The sequence below is a fragment of the Callorhinus ursinus genome, unplaced genomic scaffold, assembly GCF_003265705.2.
Source record: "Callorhinus ursinus isolate GAN/ISIS: 27379988/994484 unplaced genomic scaffold, GSC_fseal_2.0 scaffold46, whole genome shotgun sequence".
NCBI lineage: Eukaryota > Metazoa > Chordata > Mammalia > Carnivora > Otariidae > Callorhinus > Callorhinus ursinus.
In genome coordinates this window covers 7,725,259-7,748,779 of record NW_027397108.1, presented here as the reverse complement: position 1 = coordinate 7,748,779, position 23,521 = coordinate 7,725,259, and the positions used below count along the sequence as shown (strand labels likewise).

The window sequence follows — 23,521 nt, the reverse complement described above, 5'->3', positions numbered from 1 at the left end:
CACAGTAATCCTTTAAGGGAAAGGAAAGGAAGTAAAGAGATTTTTTTTTTTTTTAAGGAAATAAGTTAACGGAGATTCATAGTCTAATACCAAGGTTAACAATAAATCTTGAGGTGTTCTCATCTCTGCAATCTGATCTTTGTCAAGGCAAAGATCGTGAACGCCTCCCTGGGCAAGCACGCTTCTCTTCCCATATCCTTGAGTCCACAGCAGCTGGGGCAGGGGTCCCCAGCTCACCTCTGAAGGCACACCATTAGTGATACCTGCAGGAATCAGCGTGGGGCGGTCACACATCGCAAGAGAAGGTGCTGAATACACATTAATAGCTTATACGGACTGAAGGCGCCGAGCCCTGGGAGGCAGCGATTTTGACCCACCGCGTGATGAATGAGGGAACTAGGACTTGTTAAAGAACTGCCCAGCAGCACAAAACGACTTCACAGTGGACAGCTGAGTTGGGGAGGGGGTGGGTACCTGACATCCTCCTTAGGGAGCAAGATGTGCTCGGCTCACTCATGGAGGGGCTGTCGAGGGCTTCTTGGAGCCAAGCCAGAGAAAACAATGGCAAATTCTAGGATGGCCACTTTTTCTTTCCTGAGAAATGAACAGATTTTGGGGACTCAGTATGACAGTAACATAAGAAAATAGTGGGTTCAGGGAAAAAAAAGCACATTACAGAAAAATGTTTAAGAGTTTCATGCTTTTTTTTTTTTTTTTTTTAAGTTTCTTGATTACCTGGACCCTTTTAGAATTTAGGAAGATTACCCATCAGGAAAACGGGACTACTGAGAAACAATAGTCACCAGATCAGGAAATCCTGGTGGGAACATCTGCCTGGTGAGAAGTCCCAGGTGTTGCCCTGTTGGGGGCTCAGAGTCCGCACTCATAAACATGAATGCACTTGACGTTGCCTGTGATCGCCAAACGTGGACGGTGCTCAGTCATTCCAGAAATTGGTTAGTTTCCAGGCACCCCCTCTGCCCCTACTCCTGGTAGTTTTAGAATGGATAATTCCGAGGTGGGGCCAAGAATCTAACAGCTCAGCCAAGCTGAGAGAGGCATGGCCTGGGGGGGTCCCAACTGTCCCCATCACGGCCCCTAGTTTCGCTCACAAAAATTTCTGCATAAGCCCTGCCCTAGGTACTCTCGGGGGGGATGGTGCGGGGGCATCCTCGGGGAGACTCAGAACGAAGGAAGCAGCCCTGCACAGAGATGAGGGGCTAGCTCCTGCCTGGGCCCGGATTTAATTATTCAAGCAAGATAATATGTAAAATTATATAGAATATTTAATCGGTTACTGTGATATCATAGAAATACCAAGAATCATAAAAGTAAAAAAAGCTGCTAAGAAGTACATCATGGTTCCAGGATGCTACGAAGTTGGTGCTGGTCTAGACGCTCCGGCAGGTGGTGGCGGGGAGCAGGTCCCCGCCAGGCGCAGGCAGGGCGGGGGTGGGGGGGACACGGGGGCGTCACTGGCCCCGGTCCTGGTGTCACTGGCCCCGGTCCTGGTGCCTCTTGCCCTTGCCCTTCTTCTTCTTGTCCTCCAGCCGCGGCTTCAGGGCGCACACACAGGCGGACACGCCGGCGATGGCCTTGGGCAGGTCGGGGCCCTTGCTCCACTTGTCCTTGTCACGGTCATACACCTGCACCGTCTTGGAGAAGGCCGTGCTCTCCCAGCTGTAGCCGCCCAGGATGTAGATGCGGCCCTCCCACACGGCCACCCCCGACTCGCTGTTGGCGTGCAGCAGGGGCGCCACGCGGGTCCACTGGTTGCACTGTGGGCTGTAGGCCTCGACGCCCAGCACGTCGAAGCGCTCCATGGACTCGATGCTGTCATCGCTGCCGCCGATGCAGTAGATGCTGTCCCCCAGGCTACACATGCTGTGCCAGCCGCGCGCCGTGCTCATGGGCCGCCGCTCCTCCCACACGTCCGTCCGGTGGTCGTAGCACAGCAGGTTCTTGCGGTAGGGGCCGATCTGGTAGTCGTGGCCCCCCGAGATGTATACGAAATCTTTGTAGATGGTGCCCGCGTGGCCGTAGGTGAACCTGCGGGGAGACAGGGTGGGGATGGACAGAGGCGGAAAGGGGCTCAGGGCCGTGCCCGGGGCGGGATCTCCCGGTGCCGGGCCTGCGCTCTCTTCCTCTGAGTAAGGTGGGGGGGGGGGGCAACCCGCTCTCTGGGAAGACGGGGGGCAGTGGGGACCTGACGGGACCATGCAGGGAGCAGGCATGCCATGCACGCTTTACAGACACGGGGCAAGGTCACGGGACAAGACGTGCCAGAGCCAGGCAGGGAAACGGACGTGCGGCTCGGCATCACGCCGCCTGGGCTCTGCCCCGCGCTCCGTTTCCCCCGCTCAGGAGTGGGGAGAATCCCGAGGCTGACCCTTCCTGGAGGAGCTGAAAACAACGAGGCTGTACGATGGAGGCACACAGAGGCGCCTAATCAGATTATACCGCAAACGGGAACCAAAGTACAATTCAACTCTGCGACATTCTGGAAAAGATCAGAGGGACAGCGAAATATCCGAGGGGCTCACGGTATGGGTGGGACGAATGGGTGGCGCACAAGAGAGCCTCAGGACCGTGAACCTCCTCTGTGCGACGCTGGGGACACGTGTCCCCGCACTTTTGTCCCGAGCCACAGAACGTACAACACAGACAGTGAGTCCTCCCTCGGGGCGACCCCCCTTCAGGTACTGCAGCCACTCGGGCTGTAACACGTGTGACTGCTTGCGACTTCAAGATGTTACCAACAGGGAAAGATGCTCTGCGGGGAAGGTCTATGGAGCAATCTGGACCTTCTGCTCAGTTTTTAATTTTCTCTAAAAAGTGCAGTTGACATAAAAACAAGAAGAGAAGAGAACAGAACCCAACTGCAAACACAGGTGACAGGAGAAGGGGAGGTGACTCAGGGGAGTGGCTGCACGGGGCAGGCCGGGGGCGGCGGGAGGGGAGAGTCTGGGGGGCAGCCCGGGGCGACTCTCGGGTTGGGCTGCAGGTTCGTGCAGGTCCCGTTACACGCACACACCAATGACCACAGCGTCATGGGCTACATTGACTCCAACCCCGTGCAGCTCAGGCCCGTTTAGAATGAAAAAACCAGGGTGGTTGTAGTGTTGAGGTACGTAAGTCACACCACCTGCCCCAGAGAAAGTGACGGCAGCAGATGCTCTTATGACTACCGTGAAGCCTCACTTCTCCGTCTGTGAAATGGGATGATAAAACAACAGTACCTAAACCTAGGGAGACCAGAGGTCTTGGTTTACCTACGACACCGTCGGTATCTACACTGTTAACCTCCCCAGTTCACTGCCATCCTAGTTTGGATGACAAATTATGTGGGCGCCTACCTCCACCCCACCAGGTCACTGTGGGGCTCAAGGGATTCGTCACTTAAAGCACCTGGCCCAAGAGATGGCACGTGCTAATCAGGAGCCACTATCCCGATTGTCTGAGGTGTTACTCCATCGCCTTTTTGGAACCTCTACGCGAAGGTGGTAGCAGCTAGAGACTGCGGGACTGCGATTCACAACCTGCGGCGTACGCCACATGTCCTTCTAGCTCCCGGGGAGCCGTGCAAGACAGCTGCCTGTGCCCCACGGCAAGACTGTTCACAAAGCGTGCCTGCAGGTTCAACTACAAGGAGCTGGTAAAATCGGCGGCAAGCACCTTCTGTTGGATCTGCGATGATGACCAGTGCTCCTAAGTGCAGACCTCAATGTGGAGCGACTGAGGAGGAGCGAGGGCACCGGGCGCTCCCCGGGTACCGGATGCTGCGTGTCGGGGGTGGGGCTTCCAAGGACCATCTCGCCCTGACAGCCCTATGGGGCAGGCGTTATCATGGCCGCTAGGTCCACCTTCCCTTCCCTTACAGATGGAGTAAGAGAGAGCAGGCTGAAGACTCTGGCTCGTGTCACAGATCTGTCACCTCTTGGAACAACCCAAGCCCACACTCAGGGACATTCCTAGGGAAAGCTCTCGATATCTCAACTTAATACCCTCTCCCTGAAACTCTGAACGGACTCGGAAACTGAGGGAGATCTGCCTGATCGGCAGAGCTGACACGTGCACCCGGATGGTCTGAAACCAGAGCCCTGACTGGTCACCACCACGCCCTCTGCCCCTGTGGTCTGCCCACCATTATTTATAAGCCAGGAGATTTTTTCCTGGATTTGAAGGTCAAGATATCTAGAAAATGAGGTGGACAAAATCATCACATTTGCAGAGTCCACCACGGAGGCCCCCATCACCTTGGCAAGCCGGCCACGTAGGACCAGGAGTCGGTCTTGGGGCTGTAAGTCTCCACCGAGGAAAGAGCTCCATTCTCGTTCCGGCCACCGACGGCCACCAGCATGTCTTCAATGGAGGCCAGGTAGAAATCCACGCGGCGCTGGTTCATGGAGGCCACCTGTGGAGGCGGGACACCTGTACCTTCCCTTGCCCATACCTGGACCATGTCAACATCGAGCACAGAGTTCCCACATGGGTTCTATGGAACACACAGCCCAGGAAGGTCAAGCAGTGGCCAAGTGTGTTTGGGAGAAGGAAGTCGAACTTGAAGAAAAGGGGGCTCTTGAGAGGGACTTCTCAGAGCTCCCAGGACCCTGGAGGCACTGCAAAGTCCCCAAGAAGGGGACGGAGAACACAGTTCCCCTAACTTGTTTGGTCATGTGGCTGACCTCGTGGGCTTGAGTTCCACAGAACATACAGTTCAGAAACTGGTTTCGTGGTGTCCCGGAATAAAAATTCATCTTTCCTTTTTGTTCCTCCCCACATCAGATACTTTTAAAATTAATGCCAATTGCTGTTGTGTTAAGAGCAATCAACAGGAAACTAAAAAGCAGACCATTTTGTTTGTTTGTTTAAATAATTCAGGTAGAACACAGAAACGAACACAGTCCCGGAGGAGACCACACCTTCAGGCTGCCGCCACTACAAAGCTTTTGAGGATGGGCTCCAAAGCTGGGAGCCACTTTCTAGTGGCAGGACATAGACTTTGGACGGGGGTTTTTAGGTTTTTTTTTTTAAGAAAACAGAAAGGTCATTGGAGTCCCTTCTGTGTTTTGCGCCCAGGGAAAAAACCCCATCAAGTTAAGTAAGAACACTGAGGTGTGAGTATAAAGGCAGACTGATTTTCTAGGGTGGTGGCCTGGGGAGGTGTTCACGAGAGAAGGGTCCACCTTCCCTGTGCCAGGCGTTTGCCAACCGCCCTGAGCAACATACAGCCTCTGATTGTAGAATGACAATGCCCTCCCACCCCATTTCCAGAGGCAGAAGCTGAAATTCGGAGGGCAAGGACCAGTCTGAAATCCACCACAGCTATGACTTAGCCAAGTTGGGGTGTGAACTCAGGTCTGATATGCCAAGACCCACAGTTCCCAGAATTCACCACCCCTGCCAGCAGGCGTGAGCCTTGGTGACCTCCCTCCACGAGCTCCAAACACTTCCCAAAGAGGGAGCTGCAGGGAGACTCTGAGACAGGGGAAAGGGCTTTGAACTCTGGGTCAAATCTCGAGACCGGCACTATCCAGCATGGCAGCCTCTAGCCTCCCGTGGCCCTTTTTGCTTGGACGTAAATCAGTTAAAATGAAATAAAATAGAGAATTCAGTGTTTCAGTCCCACTGGCCACATTTTGAGTGCTCCATCGCCACGTGCGGCCAGCGGCTCGGGTATCGGCCAGCACAGGTGTGGAGCGTTTCTACTGCCATAGAACGTTCTACCAGCGAGCAAGCACCGCTCCAGACAATGGCCGGGCCTGCACCCGGAGGCCAGTCGACCCTCACGCGCCCCGTGCAGGGTGCGGGCGCCCGGGAGCGTGGGAATCACAGGGCTCGTCACTTTATCGTCACGCCTCGTTCAGAAGCGGGACGGTGGCCAAGGCCTGAGAGGAGGGGGCAGTCAAGGCTAGGTTAAGTGACCAAAAAGCCATCAAGAGTAAAGAAATAATCTGGCTTTAATCTCACCTTGATCCACTGTTTACAGCGGGGGTCATACCTATAAAGAAGATTGGACGCCGCGTCCCCTCCATTGTCCCGGGAGAAGCTGCCGCCAGCGATGAAGATGAACCCCCCCAGCACGGCGACACAGTGGTGGCTCCGCCGGGCCGGCAGGGGCGTCTCCTTGACCCACTGCTCGCTCTTAGCGTCCAGGTAGCAGGTGTCATCGCTGAGCTCCAGACACCGCTCGGAGACCTCGCCGCCCACGAAGAGCAGGCGCTCCTCGTTGGTGCGGAGCGCCGTGCGCTTGGTCTGCATGACCGGCTGGGCTGCCAGGTTGTTGTGGTAGCGCACCGCCTCCTCGATGAAGCCCTCGCAGTTGGCCTCCCGCGGCAGCAGCGAGCACACGGCCGGCTTGACGCGGTGCAGCAGGTCGTTCTTGGGGATGAGCGGGAAGTGGATGTTCTCCAGCACCTGGTAGGCATGGGCCTCACGCTCGGGCTGCTGCGTGAGCCACTGCAGGGCAGCCTGCAGCAGGTCGTGCTCGCACTCCCGCTGCACCTCGCTGCTGCTCAGGTAGACGCACAGCTTCTGCATGGAGACGTTCTGCAGGAAGTCGGGCGTGAAGGACAGCGTGCCGAAGCGGCTCAGGATGAAGCCGTCGATGAAGGCGTCGAGCCGCTTGAGGCTGTAGATGGAGGCCAGCTCCTGTAGGTACAGGTAGTTGTCCTCGCTCACCTCCTGCTCCAGGTACTCACAGCAGAAGTCCACGGCCGTCCAGATCTGCAGCAGGTGGGCCGTCTCCAGGATGTAGTCGATGTTGCCACCGTCCAGGGCCAGCTCCCCGCCGTACAGGAAGTCCACCACGGCCTTGAGCCCGACGTAGGAGGCGCCGACCAGCTCCACCTCCTTCTGGAAGGCCTCACGCATGCCAATGGTGAACATGGAGTTGAAGTAGTCACTGCACACGGCCAGCAGGTTGCGGTGGGCCGGCACGCGCTGCTCGTCCGCCACCAGGACAACATCGCAGAAGAGCCCGCGCAGACGCTGCTCGTTCAGCCGCTGCAGCACCGTGCTCGAGTGGTCGGCCCAGCGGTACACCTGCGGCAGCAGAGACCACGGCTCAGGGGTCAGCTCCCGGGGGGAGCATGCCAAGCCCCTCCCCCCCACGCCCCTGCTCCCCGCTGCAGGGCCCTGGGGTCCATCTCGTGCCCCACGACCAGCACGTACAATACAATGAAAGAGAAGGGGGAACAGCAGATCAGAGAGCCTGCAGGAAGTGTGTGTGTGTGTGTGTGTGTGTGTGTCTCTCTCTCTCTCTCTCTCTCTGTCTCGTAGCTTTCCTTCTTCCTTTTCAAATGCAAGTCCTGGCTCAGTCGGAAGAAAGAGCAGGAGACTCCTGATCTCAGGGTTGTGAGTTCGAGCCCCATGTTGGGTGTAGATTACTTAAAAATAAAATCTTAAAAAAAAAAAATGATGGGGCACCTGGGTGGCTCAGTCGTTAAGCTTCTGCCTTCGGCTCAGGTCATGATCCCAGGGTCCTGGGATCGAGCCCCGCATCGGGCTCCCTGCTCGGCGGGAAGCCTGCTTCTCCCTCTCCCACTCCCCCTGCCTGTGTTCCCTCTCTCGCTGTGTCTCTCTCCGTCAAATAAATAAAATCTTAAAAAAAAAAAAAAAAGTGATACATCAAATGCAGTTCCTAAAAACTAACTTATCATTTTCCCTTCCTTCCTACTTTCTTTCTTTATATACACGGTTCTTAAAATCTTACTTTCTCTCTCTCTCTCTCGTCCTTCCTCTCTTCTTTCTGCATAGAATTCCTGGAACTTTTCTTTCTTCTTTCCCTGCCCCCTTCCTTTCTTACTGTGGGCCATGAGCAAATAGGCCTAAAAACTGCTGTCCTTTAAGGAGGGCATGTAATGTAATGAGCACTGGGTATTGTATAAGACTCTGAAACCAATACTACATGTTAATTAAAAAAAGGAGAAGACGATGAAATCTGCTGTCCTATCAGAACGGTGAAGTTGCTCAAATGTAGCCCAGTCAACACTCGGACAGAATCCGGGTTTGAATTCCAGCTCTGCTACTCACAAGCTGTGTGATCTCAGGAAAGCCACAAGCCACCTCTCAGCCCCCTTTTCCTGGTCTCACGAGTGAGGATGAGGGCGTTTAGGATGAGGCATGGGGAGTACAGGGGGCAGGATGTGGCAAAGAGATGCTTCCAGTAGAGCTGGAGCTCCCACCGAGGCCTCACCCTGAAGACTGCTCTATGTTTTAGAAAGTGCTCAGCATCCAGCCATGCTACAGAGAACCCTGTTTCTTTCTTTTTTTAAAAGATTTTTTTATTTTATTTATTTGACAGAGAGACACGGCGAGAGAGGGAACACAAGCAGGGGGAGCGGGAGAGGGAGAAGCAGGCTTCCCGTGGAGCAGGGAGCCCAACGCGGGGCTCAATCCCAGAACCCCGGGATCACGACCTGAGCCGAAGGCAGATGCCTAACGACTGAGCCACCCAAGGCGCCCCGAGACCGCCGTTTCTACAGATGGGTCCAGGGATGGGGCCGGTCCCAGACACTGCAATGCTTCCAGACTAAGGTGCTCTGGGGCTCCTACTTTCAGAAACATGGCCTCACTAGTCGTCGCCGAGACTAAAAGCGAGAAATCACAAAACGTGCAGGAACGTGGTCTTTTCCCAGGGCAGGGCTTATATGTGTCCTGCACTGTGCCCTGGATATGCGCTCTCTCATTCAAGGGTCACGATGACCCTTCAAGGGAAGGTCTGTTACCATGCCCATTTCCCAGATGAGGAAAACTGAGGTTTGGAGAGATGAGGAAACTTGCCCGAAGTCCCACAGTGACTCAGTGATAGGGCTGGGATTTGAAGCTAGGTCTGATTCCAGAGCCCAAACTTTTCATCACCATACAGCATCGGAATTAACAAAATAATGAAAAAACATGAACAATTAAAATGGGTTAATTCAATCAATTGGGAGACACTGACTGAATGCTGTAGGCCTGCCATGTGCTTTGGAGGATGCAAAGATCTGTCAGACCAAGACAGCAGCCCTTCCATCTTTAGAAGACCGATCAGGCTCTAAGCATTCAGGATCTGCACGCTGCTTATTTACCTCGGAAACACCACAAAATTCAGCACAGGGAGACAGAGGCTGTCCAAACACATTTGCGAGGCCACTGGCCTATTTGAGGGTGTTTGAGGAAAGGGGCTAGCTGGGCTCTAAGGCTGCAAGGGGAAGCGGTGGGGCGAGGGGTGACAGGCTGAGGGCTCCCTGCATTCCTGCAGGTCACCTCTCAAGCCATGCCCTACTGCATGGGTCTCATCTCCTTCTTTGCTTCCTGCCTCCAACGCATTTGTGATTGTGATACTTTATTTCCCTCTGGTCCCTCCTGGTCCAGACACTTCCCACACCAATCACCCCATCTAGACTACAGGTGCAGGCCACGTTCTCACACTCCACTGAGGACACCAGACAGATATTGCCCAAAGCTTCCTTCCAAGTGTGCCGAGCTCCAGGCTCTGCGGCTGTCACATTACAGGATGGTTCCTCCAAGGTCCCGTACACGGTCTCTCGGTCTATTCTGGTTACTGGCAGAGAGAGCCAGGCTGGCCTGGTTTGGGCTTCTAATGAAGCAGAAATGGCCAGGGCTCCAACGCACCCTGGCTTAGGGCCCCTCTTGGGCGTGGACTAAAGGAAGGAAGTATAAAAGCACCAGGGCAGTGCAGGCTATCTCGTGACAGCGAAGGCTCAAAATCCTGAGAAGTGAGGGGCATTGAGTGGGCAGCCTGCCCAACCTGGCCCCCCGTTTGTCTCTAAGCTGGTGGGAATGTGGCACCACCACACTTAAATGGGTGTATACAGGACCCCCATCTGCAGTGCAAAAAGAGAAAGAGCCCTCCAGGGGGCGGGGGGACGGGGGAGGGACAGCCCCAGATGACAGCTGCCGAGGGGACCATCTGCTCCAGTGAGCCAGGGCAGGGAGAAGAGCAGCCACTCTTTCTAAAACTGGGTCTCCATGCTAAGTAGGCATGTTTCATTCTTCACCTGGGTCTCAACTACAACCCCCCGTTTCTGGTTATTTTCGTGTAGCTGCAGAGATGAACACTTTCAAAAAAAAAAAAAAAATCCAGAGCAACGTGACTTCCCAATTTTAAAGGGACATGAGTAACAGTCTCGAAGCATTTCCTATAATTTGGAAGGCCCGACCCCTACATTCTTTGATGGTATTAACCCTATTCATTCCTTTATTTCCTTGCCTTCATCAGAGGCAAGGCAAGGTGGGTGAAGACACACAGCCACTCAGCAGCTAACCTAGCCAGAATGCAGCAGGTATGGGGTATTTCATATTAAAAAAAAAAAAAATCATCATCAAAATGGATGAAGACATTTCAGAGCAGATAAATGAACAGTGGCCGTCACACAAGGGAAGACTCTAGCGCGGTGGGAAGGAACCACCTCCCACTACACACAGCAACCAGGATGAACCTCGGAAGCGTACTAACCCGTAAAGGAGCCAGGCACACGGGTTTACCTACCCCCTGGTCCCATTTACAGTAAGTTCAAGGGCAGATAAAATGCCAGTCCTGGAAGCTGGGGACTGGGACGGGAGGGTCTGGTAACATTCTTTTGTAACCTGGGTGCTGGCTACAGAGATGTGTTTAATGTCTAGAAAACTGAAGATACACTTACCATTTGGGTTCTTTAATACAAAAAAATTAGAAACATAAATACAATCTAACCAAGGGATAGGTTCAGACAGAAACAAACTCAGGATGTGGCTTTAAAGAACAAAGATTTCTAGCACTATCACACTGAGAAGGCTACACTGTCTCTGCAGAGGCAGCCAGGGTCCGAAACAAAGCCTCTTTGAGACAGCCGCGAGACCTCTCTGGGTTTTCACAGCAGATAAAGCCAGGCTTGGCAAGCGCCTTCTCGGGAACTCAGATGGAAACAGGAGCCCGTTTCTCTGGAGAACCAACCTCTCCTGAAAATTACACCCCATTTTCCTATCATGCACATCTGCAGAACCTCTGTCCCTCTGTTTTCCCTTCAAATCTACAGGCTGCTCACAACTCCCTTTATCTAAAGTGCTATTCCTTAATCTTTTTTTTCAATCTTCTTGTAAAATATTTTTTTCCTAACAGTTCCCGTGAAAATTTTTTTTTAAAGATTTTATTTATTTATTCATGAGAGACAGAGGGGCAGAGAGAGAGAGAAGGAAGCAGAGGGAGAAGCAGGCTCCCAAGGAGCAGGGAGCCCAATGCGGGACTCGATCCCGGGACTCCAGGATCATGACCCGAGCCGAAGGCAGTTGCTTAACCAACTGAGCCACCCAGGCGCCCTAAAAGAGCCACTTTTAAAGAAAAGAGGTGTTATTAATATTTATAGAGGAAGAGGTATAAATACAGGCTGCCCTGCAAATCGGTCCCCCAATCCTTATTCCTCCAGTAGCTTGGGGGACAGGGGCTGCTCCAAGTCCTCCGAAGAGTCTGCTAAAGGTATAGATTCCCAGGTCCTGCTCTCAGATTTTAATTTAGCCCCTCTGGGGTGGGGCGGGGCATATGCATTTCTAATCAGATACCTTCTCCTGGGGTAATCCTGATGTGACACAGTTTGGTAGCCTGGCCCTGGGGAACCCACCCTCACTTGCTCCTAGGGTCCCAGTAAGTCACGACTGGGGGAAGAGTCTGGGTCCGTAACAGCCAGGGATGCAACATCCCATGGCTTTTCTTTTGCCTCATCTACCTCTTCAGGTTGAGGCGAAGAACAAATGGGTCGAGGTGTATCTCTAATGTCCCCCCCCGCCCCCCACTCCTCTTGAGTTTAGGACGTTTTCCATCCCGTGCCCGTGCTACCTCTCTATTCATCATTAAGGAGATTACTGCCACCACCAAGAACAGAAAGTCAGTCTGTACATTAGGAATGAACTCATCAGAAAAACGCCACCCTTCTGAGGCAACTTGCACAGGTGGCGAGCGACTACTCACAGACCTTTGAGGATTCGCTGATCTTGTACGGCCGTGACACCCGCGTCTGCCGGCTTCCCTCCATCATAAAAGAGACCGCAGCCCTAGAACGAGAACAGGACCTCTGAGCTGTGATACTAAACCCTAGGCCGTCTCTCTCTGTCAAATAAATAGATAAAATCTTTAAAAAAATATAAAAGTAAACCCTAGGCCGTTCATTAATCGCAGCTCTGCTGGCAGACATCGATGACAACTGGGGCGCAGTCATACGGAGGAAAGAGAGAGAGAGAAGACCGTATGTTATCAAGAACGCTAGTACTCGGAGATGAAAAAAATCAGGTTAGAATCAGAATCAGAGTCAGATGGGACACCTAACGTTCATTTATTCACTAAAACCTGACACCGTGTGTTTTAGGCCACCTCCTACAAATATCTGCCTTTTGATGCTTGATCCCGAGGAGGGCTTCTTCTTCTTTGGCTTTGGCTGGATCAAAATTATCATGACAATAGTTATCATTTCAAAGCCCAGCCTGTGACCCAGGAACCAGGCTAAGGGATGTGCGCATGCGATCTCATTTGAGCCCAACTACTCAGCCGGGCTGTCACATCCCGTTTTACAGATATGGACACTGGCCTCCAGGTCATAAAGCTAGTAAACGGCTGGGACTCAAACCTGAGCCTGTCCAGCTTCAAAGTGGGCAGTCGTGGACCCTTCACCAGGAAGCTCTGCTGAATGTGGCCCAGTGTTTGAGAGTATCTTACTTTAAAAATATGATGAAGGCCGGGATGTGATGCAGTGATGATAAGACACATATGAAATATTGTCACATTCTAGACACGGGTGCTTTCCTTCAAGTGTGTTTCTAGGTCTTCACTGATTTAATCCCCAGAAAACCCCCAGAGGCCAGCACTATTATTCTCATTTTATGGAAGAGAAAGCTGATAGTGATATGGTCACTTGCCTAGTGTCACATGGTCAGGAAGGAGCGGCAGAGGTGGGAATGCAACCCAGGGAGGCTTCCTTGCTCTCAACCCCTAAGCTCCCCTGCCTGGCCATTAAAAAAAACAAAACAAAACAAAACAGAAAAAACAGCCTACAGGCAGAGTGCCCTGCCTAAATCATCCAGTATAAAACTGAACATTTATGTTTACCTCTCTAGACCTCATAATCACCTCTCTGGGATGGGCTGGTGTATCAGGCAATGTGAAAGTTTCTTCCAGCTTTGAAACGCCAACTACCTCACGAATAATTGCACAAAGCCAGGCTTTGGGGGGCTTGGGGGGAATGGGAAGCACAAAGGAAGGACAACCCTAGCTACATGGGCACAAGTCACATACTGGGTTTAAGGAGGAATTTTTTCCTCTGCTGAGTTGAGATGAGTCCATTTGTTACCTACTGAACAAACAGCCCAGGCTAATAACAAACAATGTCACAAGAAGCAAGCATTGTGTCAAGATAATGAGGGTCACACCGAGGAAGGGGATCCAGTGTTCCCACGGGAGTAACTTGGGGCACAATCCATCCTGTCCAGCTCCCTCGGGAAAGGAAAGGACAACTAGATTTTTGACAAACTAGCAACTTTGTGACAAAGGCCAGCTGTACCCACCCCTGTCCCTTCTGACTGCCTGGGGGCTGCTAGAGGGTTCAAGAGGGAAAGGTAGGAAACCAATATTCATGCAGGGCTTGCTGGCTGTTCTACCTTCACCCTCTGAGACAGGTGCCCGATCATCTCTGACGCCCAGGTTCAGGTAGTAGAGAGGCCTGACCAAGGTCACACCCCAGAAAGCAGCAGGTCCCTCTCTCTCTCCACCGCCCCCCCCCCCCCGCAGCCAGCTTGGGCTCGGGTCTGCTCTCAGCGCTGAAAGCTTTCGTTTCTAGGCCAAGATTTCTTGAGAGTTTCCCCTGGTGGAGGCTCCCTTTTGTCTCGGGGCGAGTGGTTTGGGGCCAATGTGTGTGGGAGCGTTGGGTGTCAGCCGCCCCCTGGGCTTCCTGGAGGCAGATGAAGGGGTCAAGGCCAACCACAGGGGCAGGGGCGATCCCCAGTTCCGCGTTAAAGGTCTTTTAGTAAACATGGGAACAGAGGCGACGTCCGGACGGAGGGTCCCCGGGGAGCCTGCTCTTCGAACGGCTTCCCGGTTTCTACCCTGAACCTGGCCGACCTCAGCGATCGGGAAATGGACTCGGACGCCCGCCACAACTCACCAGCCCCGGGTCTCGCGGCCGCTGCGGTCGCTCGCCCGCACCCGCACCCGCACCCACACCCCCTCCCCCGGCCGAACTGCCGGCACAACGGCCGCCGGACAGGCTCGAGCCGGCAGCGAGGAGGCGGAGGGAGGCGGAGTCGGATCGCGGCCGGGCCCGCGCCCGCGGCGGGACGCGGGGACACTCACCTGGGCCGCGCGTGCCGGGCCGCGCAGGCCGCACCTGGCTCACCTTCGGCTCTCCCTCCGCCGCGCCCCCCAGCACCCAGGGCCGCGGGGAGGAAAGGGGGGAGGCGCGGCCGGGGGTCACCGCTCGCTCGGATGGGCGCTCCCCCCCCGCCCGGCCCCCCGACCCCCCGACTCCCCGACGGCGCGCGCGGAGGCCCACCTGGAGGGCGCGCTACGGAAGCGGCGCGGGGACCCCCGGCGGTGGCGGGACCGGGCGGGCGCGGCGGCGGGGCCGGGTAGCCGGAGCCCCGGGGACGGCCGGCTGCGCAGCCATGGCTCCGCCAGGAAGTGCGAAGCCGAGGGCGGAGGCGGCGCGCGCGGCCAATGGCGGCGGCCGCGAGGAGGTGGGCTCAGGCGGCGCCGAGGCGGGGCCTGCGCCCGGGAGGTGGGGGGGCCTGCGCCCGGGAGGGGGGGGGGCCCGGCCCCGGGGGGGGGGGGCGGCGCGCAGGGGGGGGGGGGGGGGGCGGGGGGGGGGGCGGTGGGGGGGGGGGGGGGGGGGGGGGTCAAAGCGCGGGGTCGCGGGGGGGCGCCCACCCTCGGCCACAGACCCCCGTCGCCCAACTCGTTCCCGCGTGCGCGGGGGCCCCAGCCTCGCACCTGGAAACGCCCGCTCTGGTCCGCCACCGTCCCTGGTGCAGCGCTTAGGTACCGACCCGAGTACTGCGAGGGGTCATCGCGGCAGCCTCCTGGCTCCCTCACTTCCTCCCAAGTCTTAACTCATAGGTACGCTGCGCTCACCCTAAGGTGAGGCCTCCGCTGGCCCCTCTAGGTAAGGACAGCCCCCCACGCCCCCCCCCCCCATCGCTCTGGCCACTTCCAGCTTTGCACTTCACGTAGCTCTTAGCCCGTCGAATATTACAAATCACTTTCTTATTCATTTGGCTATTGTCTCTCTTCCCCCCTAGAAACCTCCCAGGAAAGAGTTTACTGTTGGTTTTATTCCTGGCTGGGCCCCCAGGACTAGTACACAGTAGGTGCTCAATAATCAGTAAATATTTGTGGAACGAATGAATTTAAGCATCACCCACCAATCTATGAATTGTCAAACTTATGTCATGCTACAGCATGGATGAACCTGGAAAGCATTAGGCTCGGTGAAGGAAGTCAGACACAAGAAAGACACAGATTGTATGATTTTAGTTATATGAAGTGTCCAGAAAAGGCAAGTCCATGGAGACAAAGTAGGCTGGTGGTTGCCTAGGTCTGGGGAATTGGGATACATGGAGGTGACTGTTTAAGTATAAGGGATTTCTTCTTGGGTGATACAGATGTTCTAGAATTAGATGATAATGATGGTTGCACAACTTGAATATACCAAAACCCACTGAATTGTACAGTTTTAAAAGGGCAAACTTACGGTACAAGAATTGTATCTCAATAAAGCTGTTACAAAAACAAAATCAAACAAAGAAACAAAAAAACACCCGTCTCTCCTTGTTTCTCTACTCCCTGCCTTCTCCGGAAAGGATTCAGAGCATCCTTCAGGGCTGCATAAAGCAAGGCTAGATGCAGCCCCTGAAGGTGGGCCGGGACAGAAAAGAAAAATAGGGATGGGGAGTCAGCATGACCAGGCAAATACTCAAGGCTTGTCTTTGTTTTATTCTGTGCTAGACACAACACTCCACTCAGGCCCCTTCCATCAGATAATTCCCAGCCAGGAACCATGTGGTCCCTGAGCAGCCTGGGTCCAGGCCCTGTCCCACCCTCACCATGCACCTCTCCCCAGAGGCTGCCTGCCCTGGGGTGTGAGGGAAGGGGGGTGGGTGGCAAAGTGCAAAATAAAGGTGCAGCTGTGACAGCTTGGCTGCAGGGCTCATGCCCACAGGAGGGGCAGACTGGCCTGGGTAAGCTCTCTCACTTTCTCCCGAGTGCACGTCACATCCTGAGCCTGTTTCCTCACCTGTAAATGGGGTCAACTGAGCACAGAGCCAGCCTGCCCTTCCCTCCCTAGTTCAGCCCACTGCACATTCACACCCTGCTTCTTCCTGAAAAGCATTACATTTATGGGACTTGAAAAGAAATTACTGGGGCACCTGGGTGGCTCAGACGTTAAGCGTCTGCCTTCGGCTCAGGTCATGATCCCAAGGTCCTGGGATCGAGCCCCGCATTGGGCTCCCTGCTCGGCGGGAAGCCTGCTTCTCCCTCTTGCACCCCGCCCCCGCTTGTGTTCCCTCTCTCGCTGTGTCTCTCTCTGTCAAATAAATAAATAAAATCTTTAAAAAAATTACTTTTGATAATTGGGATTTGTATTAAAGATCACTAATTTGTTGAGAAACAAAAGTATAGAAAGTATCTTTTTAATTTAAAGGGAATTAGGGTAAAACTAACCCTGGAATCACCTAGAGGATCCTTTGAACGCTATTCTCACTGTTTCTTCACCTCTCTTCCCTTTTCTGTGGGGACAAGCACACGGTCACCCTTCAATACTTTCCTCAGGCATCATCTTTACTCTAAGCCTTACGTGCTCATCTTTGGCCCTCCCTTGACCCATCTCCACCGTAAAACAGCTAATCCCACATCTCATTCTATGTCTGTATCTTGACGCATGAATCTATGCTATTACTTGAGCACATTCATTCATTCATTTATTCATTCATTCAACAGACTATTAGGGAACTTCTACTATGTGCCAGGCACTGTGGTACGTGCCAGGGATAGAAAGAAGACATTTTCAGGAATTTTAGGGAGGGAAGCAAACAAGTAAATGAGCAATTACTATATCATGGTCAGTCTCATGTTAGGGTTATATTCGGGGGCTATGGGTGGGAAATATTCTTTTTTATAACTAGTTAAATATTCCTTTTCTCTATATGTACATATTGTATACATAGTAGAGAGATGGAGAGATAGAATACAGGTAGTTAGATGCATGTACGTATCTCTACATGTATACGGATATATCTCTATCTGAGAGATTTAGCTACAGCTATTCAATGTGAGAGTCTATCATTTGGCATTGGCATCTGTCCACCAGCTGTTGGCTCCTTTATGAATGAGAAGGTACGCAACATGATGGGAGGTCTGGAATAAGGGCCTGGGACGAGCTCCAGAATCCACTCGTGATCTTGGCCTGAAAAGCATGCAAATGTGGCTAACTTGAATTCATCCTGTTTTCCCCAACACTTAGCGCTCCACCTTTTCACGGTTTTTTCTTTAATATTTTCTCTCAAGTTACAAAAGAAGTGCACGCTTAACTTGGGAAAGACGGAAAAGTCCAAAAGGAAAAATAAACCACTCACTTGTGCACCATCCAAAAATAATCATTGTTAATATTGTTGTGTCTCCAGATTTTTCTTTTATATAATTTCTTTACGACAATAACCACACTAGCTACAGCTTTACTATGTGCTAGGCATTGCTCTAAGCTCCCTGCACTTATTTACTTGTCTCCTTGCCTCTTTGAGGGAGGTAGTATTACTTTCCCTGTTTACAGATGGGGACATTGAGGCCCAGAGAAGTTAAATCGCTTGCCCAAGGTCACAGAGCTTGTAGGGAGCAGAGCTGGGTTTTGAACCTAGGCAAGCGGGCTCCACAGTCCACAGGTCGAAACTAACCTTGCCATCTGCACCATCATGCCTCTGTGTCATGGGAAAAGTGAGGTGCACTCTGTGCATGGAAGCTGGAAACACAGACACCCACGAACGGGAAAAAAATCGCCCACCCAAGGAGAACAGCTCTCAGTACTTACGTGTAAATCAGCCCAGTACGTTCCGCATGCATAAATTCCCCCACGCAGCTATGCAAATCAAGTCATGTGGTACAGGCCCTTTGCTGACTGCCTTTTTTCCTCTTTTGCAAATACCATGAGTTTTTCTCATGCCAGTAAGTTCTGCGATATGCTTCCGACAGTGGCATCCAAGTCCTCCATCTTCATTGTGCACTTGACCCTCCCTCCCTATGGGGCATCTGGCTGCTTGCACTATTAGAAATAACGCCAGGTGAACATTCTTATACACACACTTTGTGCACGTCTCTAATGATAAAGCAGAGTTGCTGGGCCAGGGGAGTACGTGTTGGTAAGGCTCTAATCAACCTCCCAAAGGCTGTCCTAGTGGGTACCCCCTGACAGCGGCTCAACACCCTGACGCTTCTGAGATTTGGGCACCAGATGGAACCACGGCCAGCTACAGCATTTGCAGGGTCCAGGGCAAAATGAAAATGCGGGGCCCCTTGTTCGGAAAGCAGGAAAAAGCTATTTCCTTTCTTTGCAATCTCTGATCTGTCCTGATGCTTTTTACTGGCTGTTTTGTGCCGTGTGCCCTGGGGGGGGGGGCACTTGTGGGGCACATGCGGACCCTCACAGCACCTGGGGCCATGTAATTTGGTGGGGAGGGCCCAGAGGCTCTAAGCCTTCCTGCACCTGTGCCCAAGCCCCCACTGAGCAACAACGATGTAAACCTGTGACCCAAGCCCGCCAGCACACGCTCCATTGTCCCACCCGGCCTCGCTTACACAATCCAAACCCCAAAAATAGAATTATTAAGAATTTCAAGACAACCATCTCAGAGCGTTAAACCCCAAGTGCGGGGCCTGAGTGTGGAGCTCTTTGAGACTGCCGGCCAGATGGGGCAGGTGGGACTGTCACCAAAGAGGGACACGCGAGGCTCGTGTTATTTCTATTCTCAATACTTCAGTTCAAAGACGTGTCACAGCAGAGTGCCCCTGGTAAAGAACATGTCATCTGGATCCACAGAAGGGCGAAAAAAGGGCAGGCGAGGGGCGTAGGCAAGGGAGGCCCAGGTGAAGGGCAGGTCACACACAGGCCCTGTGCCACACTCCCTCGGGGGCCCACGTCATCCTTGCGGCGGCCTTCAGGGTCTGTGCTACTGTTCCCCCCCCCTTTACAGATGACGACGCAGAGGCTCTGCAGGACTGCGTAGCACATCGATCGAGTACCACGCAGACGGTAAGTTCAGGAACCAGGACAAGACCCCGTGCCATCGTGGGCCAGTGCCCAGACTTAACTAGTGCGTTAGAAGATTCTCTGGAAGGGCTGCAAGCTGCTTCCCTTTCTGGCTCCTGAGTTGGTGCTGACCTTCTGGTGCCCACGAGGTCACAGCCCGTGGGAAGGGGAGGCAGGGAAGGGTGTCAGTGAGCTGCCAGCCAGGCTCCCCGAGAGCAGCTGGGCTTGGCAGGGGCAGACCACGAGGACTGCTCCGAGCACCCAGCCCTGCCCCCCCGGCAGGGAGTTTGCAGGCTCCCCAGCCTCCTAGGGGAGGCGGGAGGGCGAAGGAGGTGGGCTTGTTCTCTAAACAGTCTGTTCTTCTCACCAAGGGTTTGTCCTTGGCCCAGCTTCCCTCCCAAAGGCTGAGTAATCTAGAAAAATCGCAGCCCGGCATAAAGGAGCAGGCCCAGGGGCCAACCAGGATCACAAAGTCAAGTAGAATTCTTGGCCTGCTCACTCTTGTAAGTTTGTAACTGTTTAGACCCGAGGACAAGAAGCAACAGATGCCTCTGGAGGATCAGGCCCGCATGGTTAGAGCCGCAGCAGGAGACAGGCCCCAGTCTGTGGGTCCTCAGACCCTCATCCCAGATTAAAGAAAAAACGCCTCCCTGCAATTGGCACTTGCGCCTTCCTCCTTCCCTCTCATCCCCATCGCTTTTCTCCCCAGCTCTGCCTGGGTCTGAGCCCTGGCCTGGCTTCTGCCCCCCAGCTGCGAACTGGACCAGCTACTTAGCTTCAGCGTGCCTCAGTTTCCCCATCTCCAAATGGGGTGGCACTTGTTAAATGACGTCATGCATGACCACCACTTCCCGTGGTGCCTGCCACATACAACTGCACGCATATGAGCTTTTGCTGAGGATGCCTGACCCTCTGCGGGCCAGAGAGCAGTTCTCGGCTGAAGCCCCTGCTTCCCGTCAAAATAGAAATTGTCGGGAAGCGGACACTTCCTACTAGTCATGGACACCTTAGCGTTCATCAACTTACAGCACCTTCTCAAGATCATGCTGTGACTAGAGGGGAAGAAAGATGCCAACCCCCGGACAGAGGTAGCGACAAGATGGAGGGGGAAGCAGGTGTCCCAGAGAAGATGTCCAGGAAGCTCCCCGCAGGTCACGGTTTCACCTGGAGCCGGACTCTGTCTTGGGTGTGGTCGCTTACCACGGAGGCCCCTAACTCAGCTGGCCTTGCCCACAGCCTGACTCCTCCGTGGCATGCCAGACGGACCATGTGCTTCTCTTCCTGCCGGTGGTTAACATGAAATGCCTGGGACTTCAGGTTTGCGAACCTGGTTTGGGTCCAAGACCAGCAGGTAACCCTGAGGGTGCCATATCCTACTCTGGAATCTTCAGATTTCTCATGTGCAAAATTAGACAACATGGAAAAAAGCCTGCCCAGAATCGTTGCGGCCGGAAGAGCACAAATGCAGTTGCTCGTAGGTCCACTCGTTGGTTACACCCCTGCCCTCCCTGGTGGAATGATCACGGAAAACGTCCCAGTGTATTCCTGCACTTCTGCGGAGAACCTGGACCACATTCTGAATCCGGCATCGGGGATCAGTGTAGGGGAGGCAAGCAAGCCCTCAGGCTCTAGAACGGTGTTGGGCCAAAACGGTCACCAACAGCCCCACGTGGGCATTTCAATTTCAATTAGCTAGGTTTACATAAAGTTAAAAATTCAGTTTCTTAGTTGCTTGAGCCACAGTTCAGTGGCTTAATTGAGTGCCTGCCAGATATTCTGTGAGGGGCTGGAGATACAGCACTAAACAATACAGATAAATAAAATCATGGCCCTCATGGAACTGACCTTTTTTTTTTTTTTTTTTTGAGAAAGAGAGAGCGGGGGAGGAGTGGAGGCAGAGAGAATCTCAAGCAGGCTCCACGCCCAGCAGCAGAGCCTGATGCAGATGCAGGGCTCAATCTCATGACCCCAAGATCATGACCAAGAAACCAAGAGTTGGATGCACAACAGACTGAACCTCCCAGGTGCCCCATGGAACTGATCTTCTAAAGGGGGGCAAAACCAGCATTTATCTCCTGGAGTTGGTTTGAGAATCAAATGGAATAGAGCAGGAGGGTGCCTGGGTGGCTCAGTTGGTTAAGCGACTGCCTTCGGCTCAGGTCATGATCCTGGAGTCCCGGGATCGAGTCCCGCATCGGGCTCCCTGCTCAGCAGGGAGCCTGCTTCTCCCTCTCACCCTCTTCCCTCTTGTGCTCTCTATCTCTCATTCTCTCTCTCTCAAATAAATAAATAAAATCTTAAAAAAAAAAAGAAATAGAGCAGGAAAAGCACTTTACATGATTACTGGAACATTCTAAGTGCTTAGTAGATGGTAGCTACTATTACTGCTAGTAATCTGCTCAGCTCCCTTCTCCCACGGCCCTGCTAACTGGGATGGGTAAACAACATAGCCTTCAGGCCTCCCCTTCTTATCCTATACCCAGTGCAGACATTGCTAATCGATCACAGCACACTTTCCACTGAACCCAGAAGTACCTATGGGATTCTAGGAATAGAGCATCAGGCAGCACTCTCAGACACATTCTCTCAGAACTCACATCACCCTGTTCAAAATCACCTCTGCATTCTTCTACAAGCTGCCTGCCCCCCCCAGCCCTGATGCGGGGACCCCTTAGGTCCTGTGGGAGCTCAGACTCCAGGCCCAGGCCTGCCCCCACTTAGGAGAAAGAGCAAGTGTCTGGTCATTACCTTGTCAGCCAAGCAGCTGGTCCTGCTCTGACCTCCTGCCAGCAACGGGCTTCTTCCTTTACTGCCTCCTGGAGTGGGGTCTGGCCTTATTTGCACAGGGCTCCTGGGGTCTCGAATCCCATTCTTCTTTTTTGTTTGAGAAAAGTGGATTGTTTCTAAGCCGGGCAAATCAGTTCTGGCCAAAAAGGTCTTGAGTGAAGCCCAGCCCGCATCTGAAGTGGGAGAGATAGACACGTGAACGTGCAATTGCAATATGGATAAGATAAGGGGAGGGTGGAGGTGGCCCTGTGTTGCGGGAACCCAGGGGAGTGAGGAACGCTGGGTCCCTGGGAGTCTGCCTCACTGGGTGGGGGGCAGGGAGGACGCACATTCTGGACTGCAGCCCCCAGCCAGACCCTCTGAGCTGTCTGTCCTGGTCCCTTTGCCCTCTACTGCACAGACTGACCCGGATGGCCCTGCCTGACGTAGCAGGGCTGTCCTCTCTCTGGATCCTAGGTCGGTTTGGTTTTGCTGGTCCATTCAATCCTTCGTTCAGCACAGCATGTAGTAATGATACCTGGTATAAGCCTCAGAGTTCAACTCATGTGTCTACCGTTTACCAGCTGTGTGACCTTGGGTGAATTACCAAGACTCTCTGTGCCTTGCTTTTCTCGTCTGTGAAATGGGGTTTACAACAGAGCCTACCAGTGAGGGTCTGGGTCTCAGGGAGGGTTTAGCGAGTTATTGCATGTAGAGGGCTTAGCACGGTGCCTGGGTAGTAAGTATGGTAGTAAGTATGCAATACCAGCTCACTGCTGTTGTCAGTCACACGTACATCTCAGGGTCTCCGGAGAGTTTTCTTTTTTGTTGGCATGGTACATTTCATGAACTAAAAAAAATTTTTTTTCAAATACTAAACTTCCCTGGCACCCCTGAGATAAAGCTTACCTGCTCGTGACACATAGCGACTGGGGACTGACATCTGAGCTATTTGCAAGGATAAGTGGGGGGTCAGTAGGCAGGTGAAGGAGGAAGGGTATCCCACGCAGAGGAAATAGCTGGTACAAAGGCTGGGGGGATGAGGCAGCAGGTGAGTCCAGCAAAAACCCGACCTGGCTGGAACAATGGGCACCCGACCTGCAGGGAACAGCAGGAAACAGGGTGTCCGCGAAAACAGAAACCCGTCAGCACTGAGCGGGGTGTCTGGCACTGGGTGATTGAGGCAGCTTTATTTTAAATTCTACAAGTGCACCATGAACTTCGAGAAGGAAAATCTCAGGTATCTTTTTTTTTTTTTTTGTCACACTCAGTATATATTCGTTGTCTGTGTCAAGTTTTAGCAGGTTTGAGGCTCCTTTTCATCCAAGCTACAATTCACAAGTAGAAGACGCTGCCCAGCTACCCGCCCCCCCCCCCATCCTGCCCGTTGTGAATATCTGAGGCTCTTACCCTGGAATGCCTGGAGGCTTTCGGCCTCCTCCCCTTGAGGGCAGCCTGCAGCCAGTGTCAATGGCTGACCAGTATCAGAGTATAAA

The 23,521-nt window shown here is 53.4% G+C and overlaps 1 protein-coding gene across 4 annotated transcripts; it reads right to left on the bottom strand.

The window, feature by feature from the left end:
- Positions 1 to 1,268: 1,268 nt before the first annotated feature.
- Positions 1,269 to 22,169, bottom strand: KLHL36 (kelch like family member 36). Of its 4 annotated transcripts, none has more exons than XM_025860356.2 (5): positions 22,008 to 22,169; positions 11,952 to 12,030; positions 5,971 to 7,044; positions 4,257 to 4,414; positions 1,269 to 2,049 (listed from the first exon to the last, which is right to left on the bottom strand). In XM_025860356.2, the coding sequence occupies exons 2-5, from the start codon at positions 12,012 to 12,014 to the stop codon at positions 1,494 to 1,496; spliced, it is 1,851 nt and encodes a 616-aa protein (XP_025716141.1). In that variant the 5' UTR covers positions 12,015 to 12,030; positions 22,008 to 22,169; the 3' UTR covers positions 1,269 to 1,493. The 4 variants fall into 4 exon arrangements, with proteins under 4 accessions (XP_025716141.1, XP_025716140.1, XP_025716143.1 ...); XM_025860355.2 differs by lacking the exon at positions 22,008 to 22,169 and adding an exon at positions 14,517 to 14,673; XM_025860358.2 differs by lacking the exon at positions 22,008 to 22,169 and adding an exon at positions 14,318 to 14,388.
- Positions 22,170 to 23,521: the final 1,352 nt, after the last annotated feature.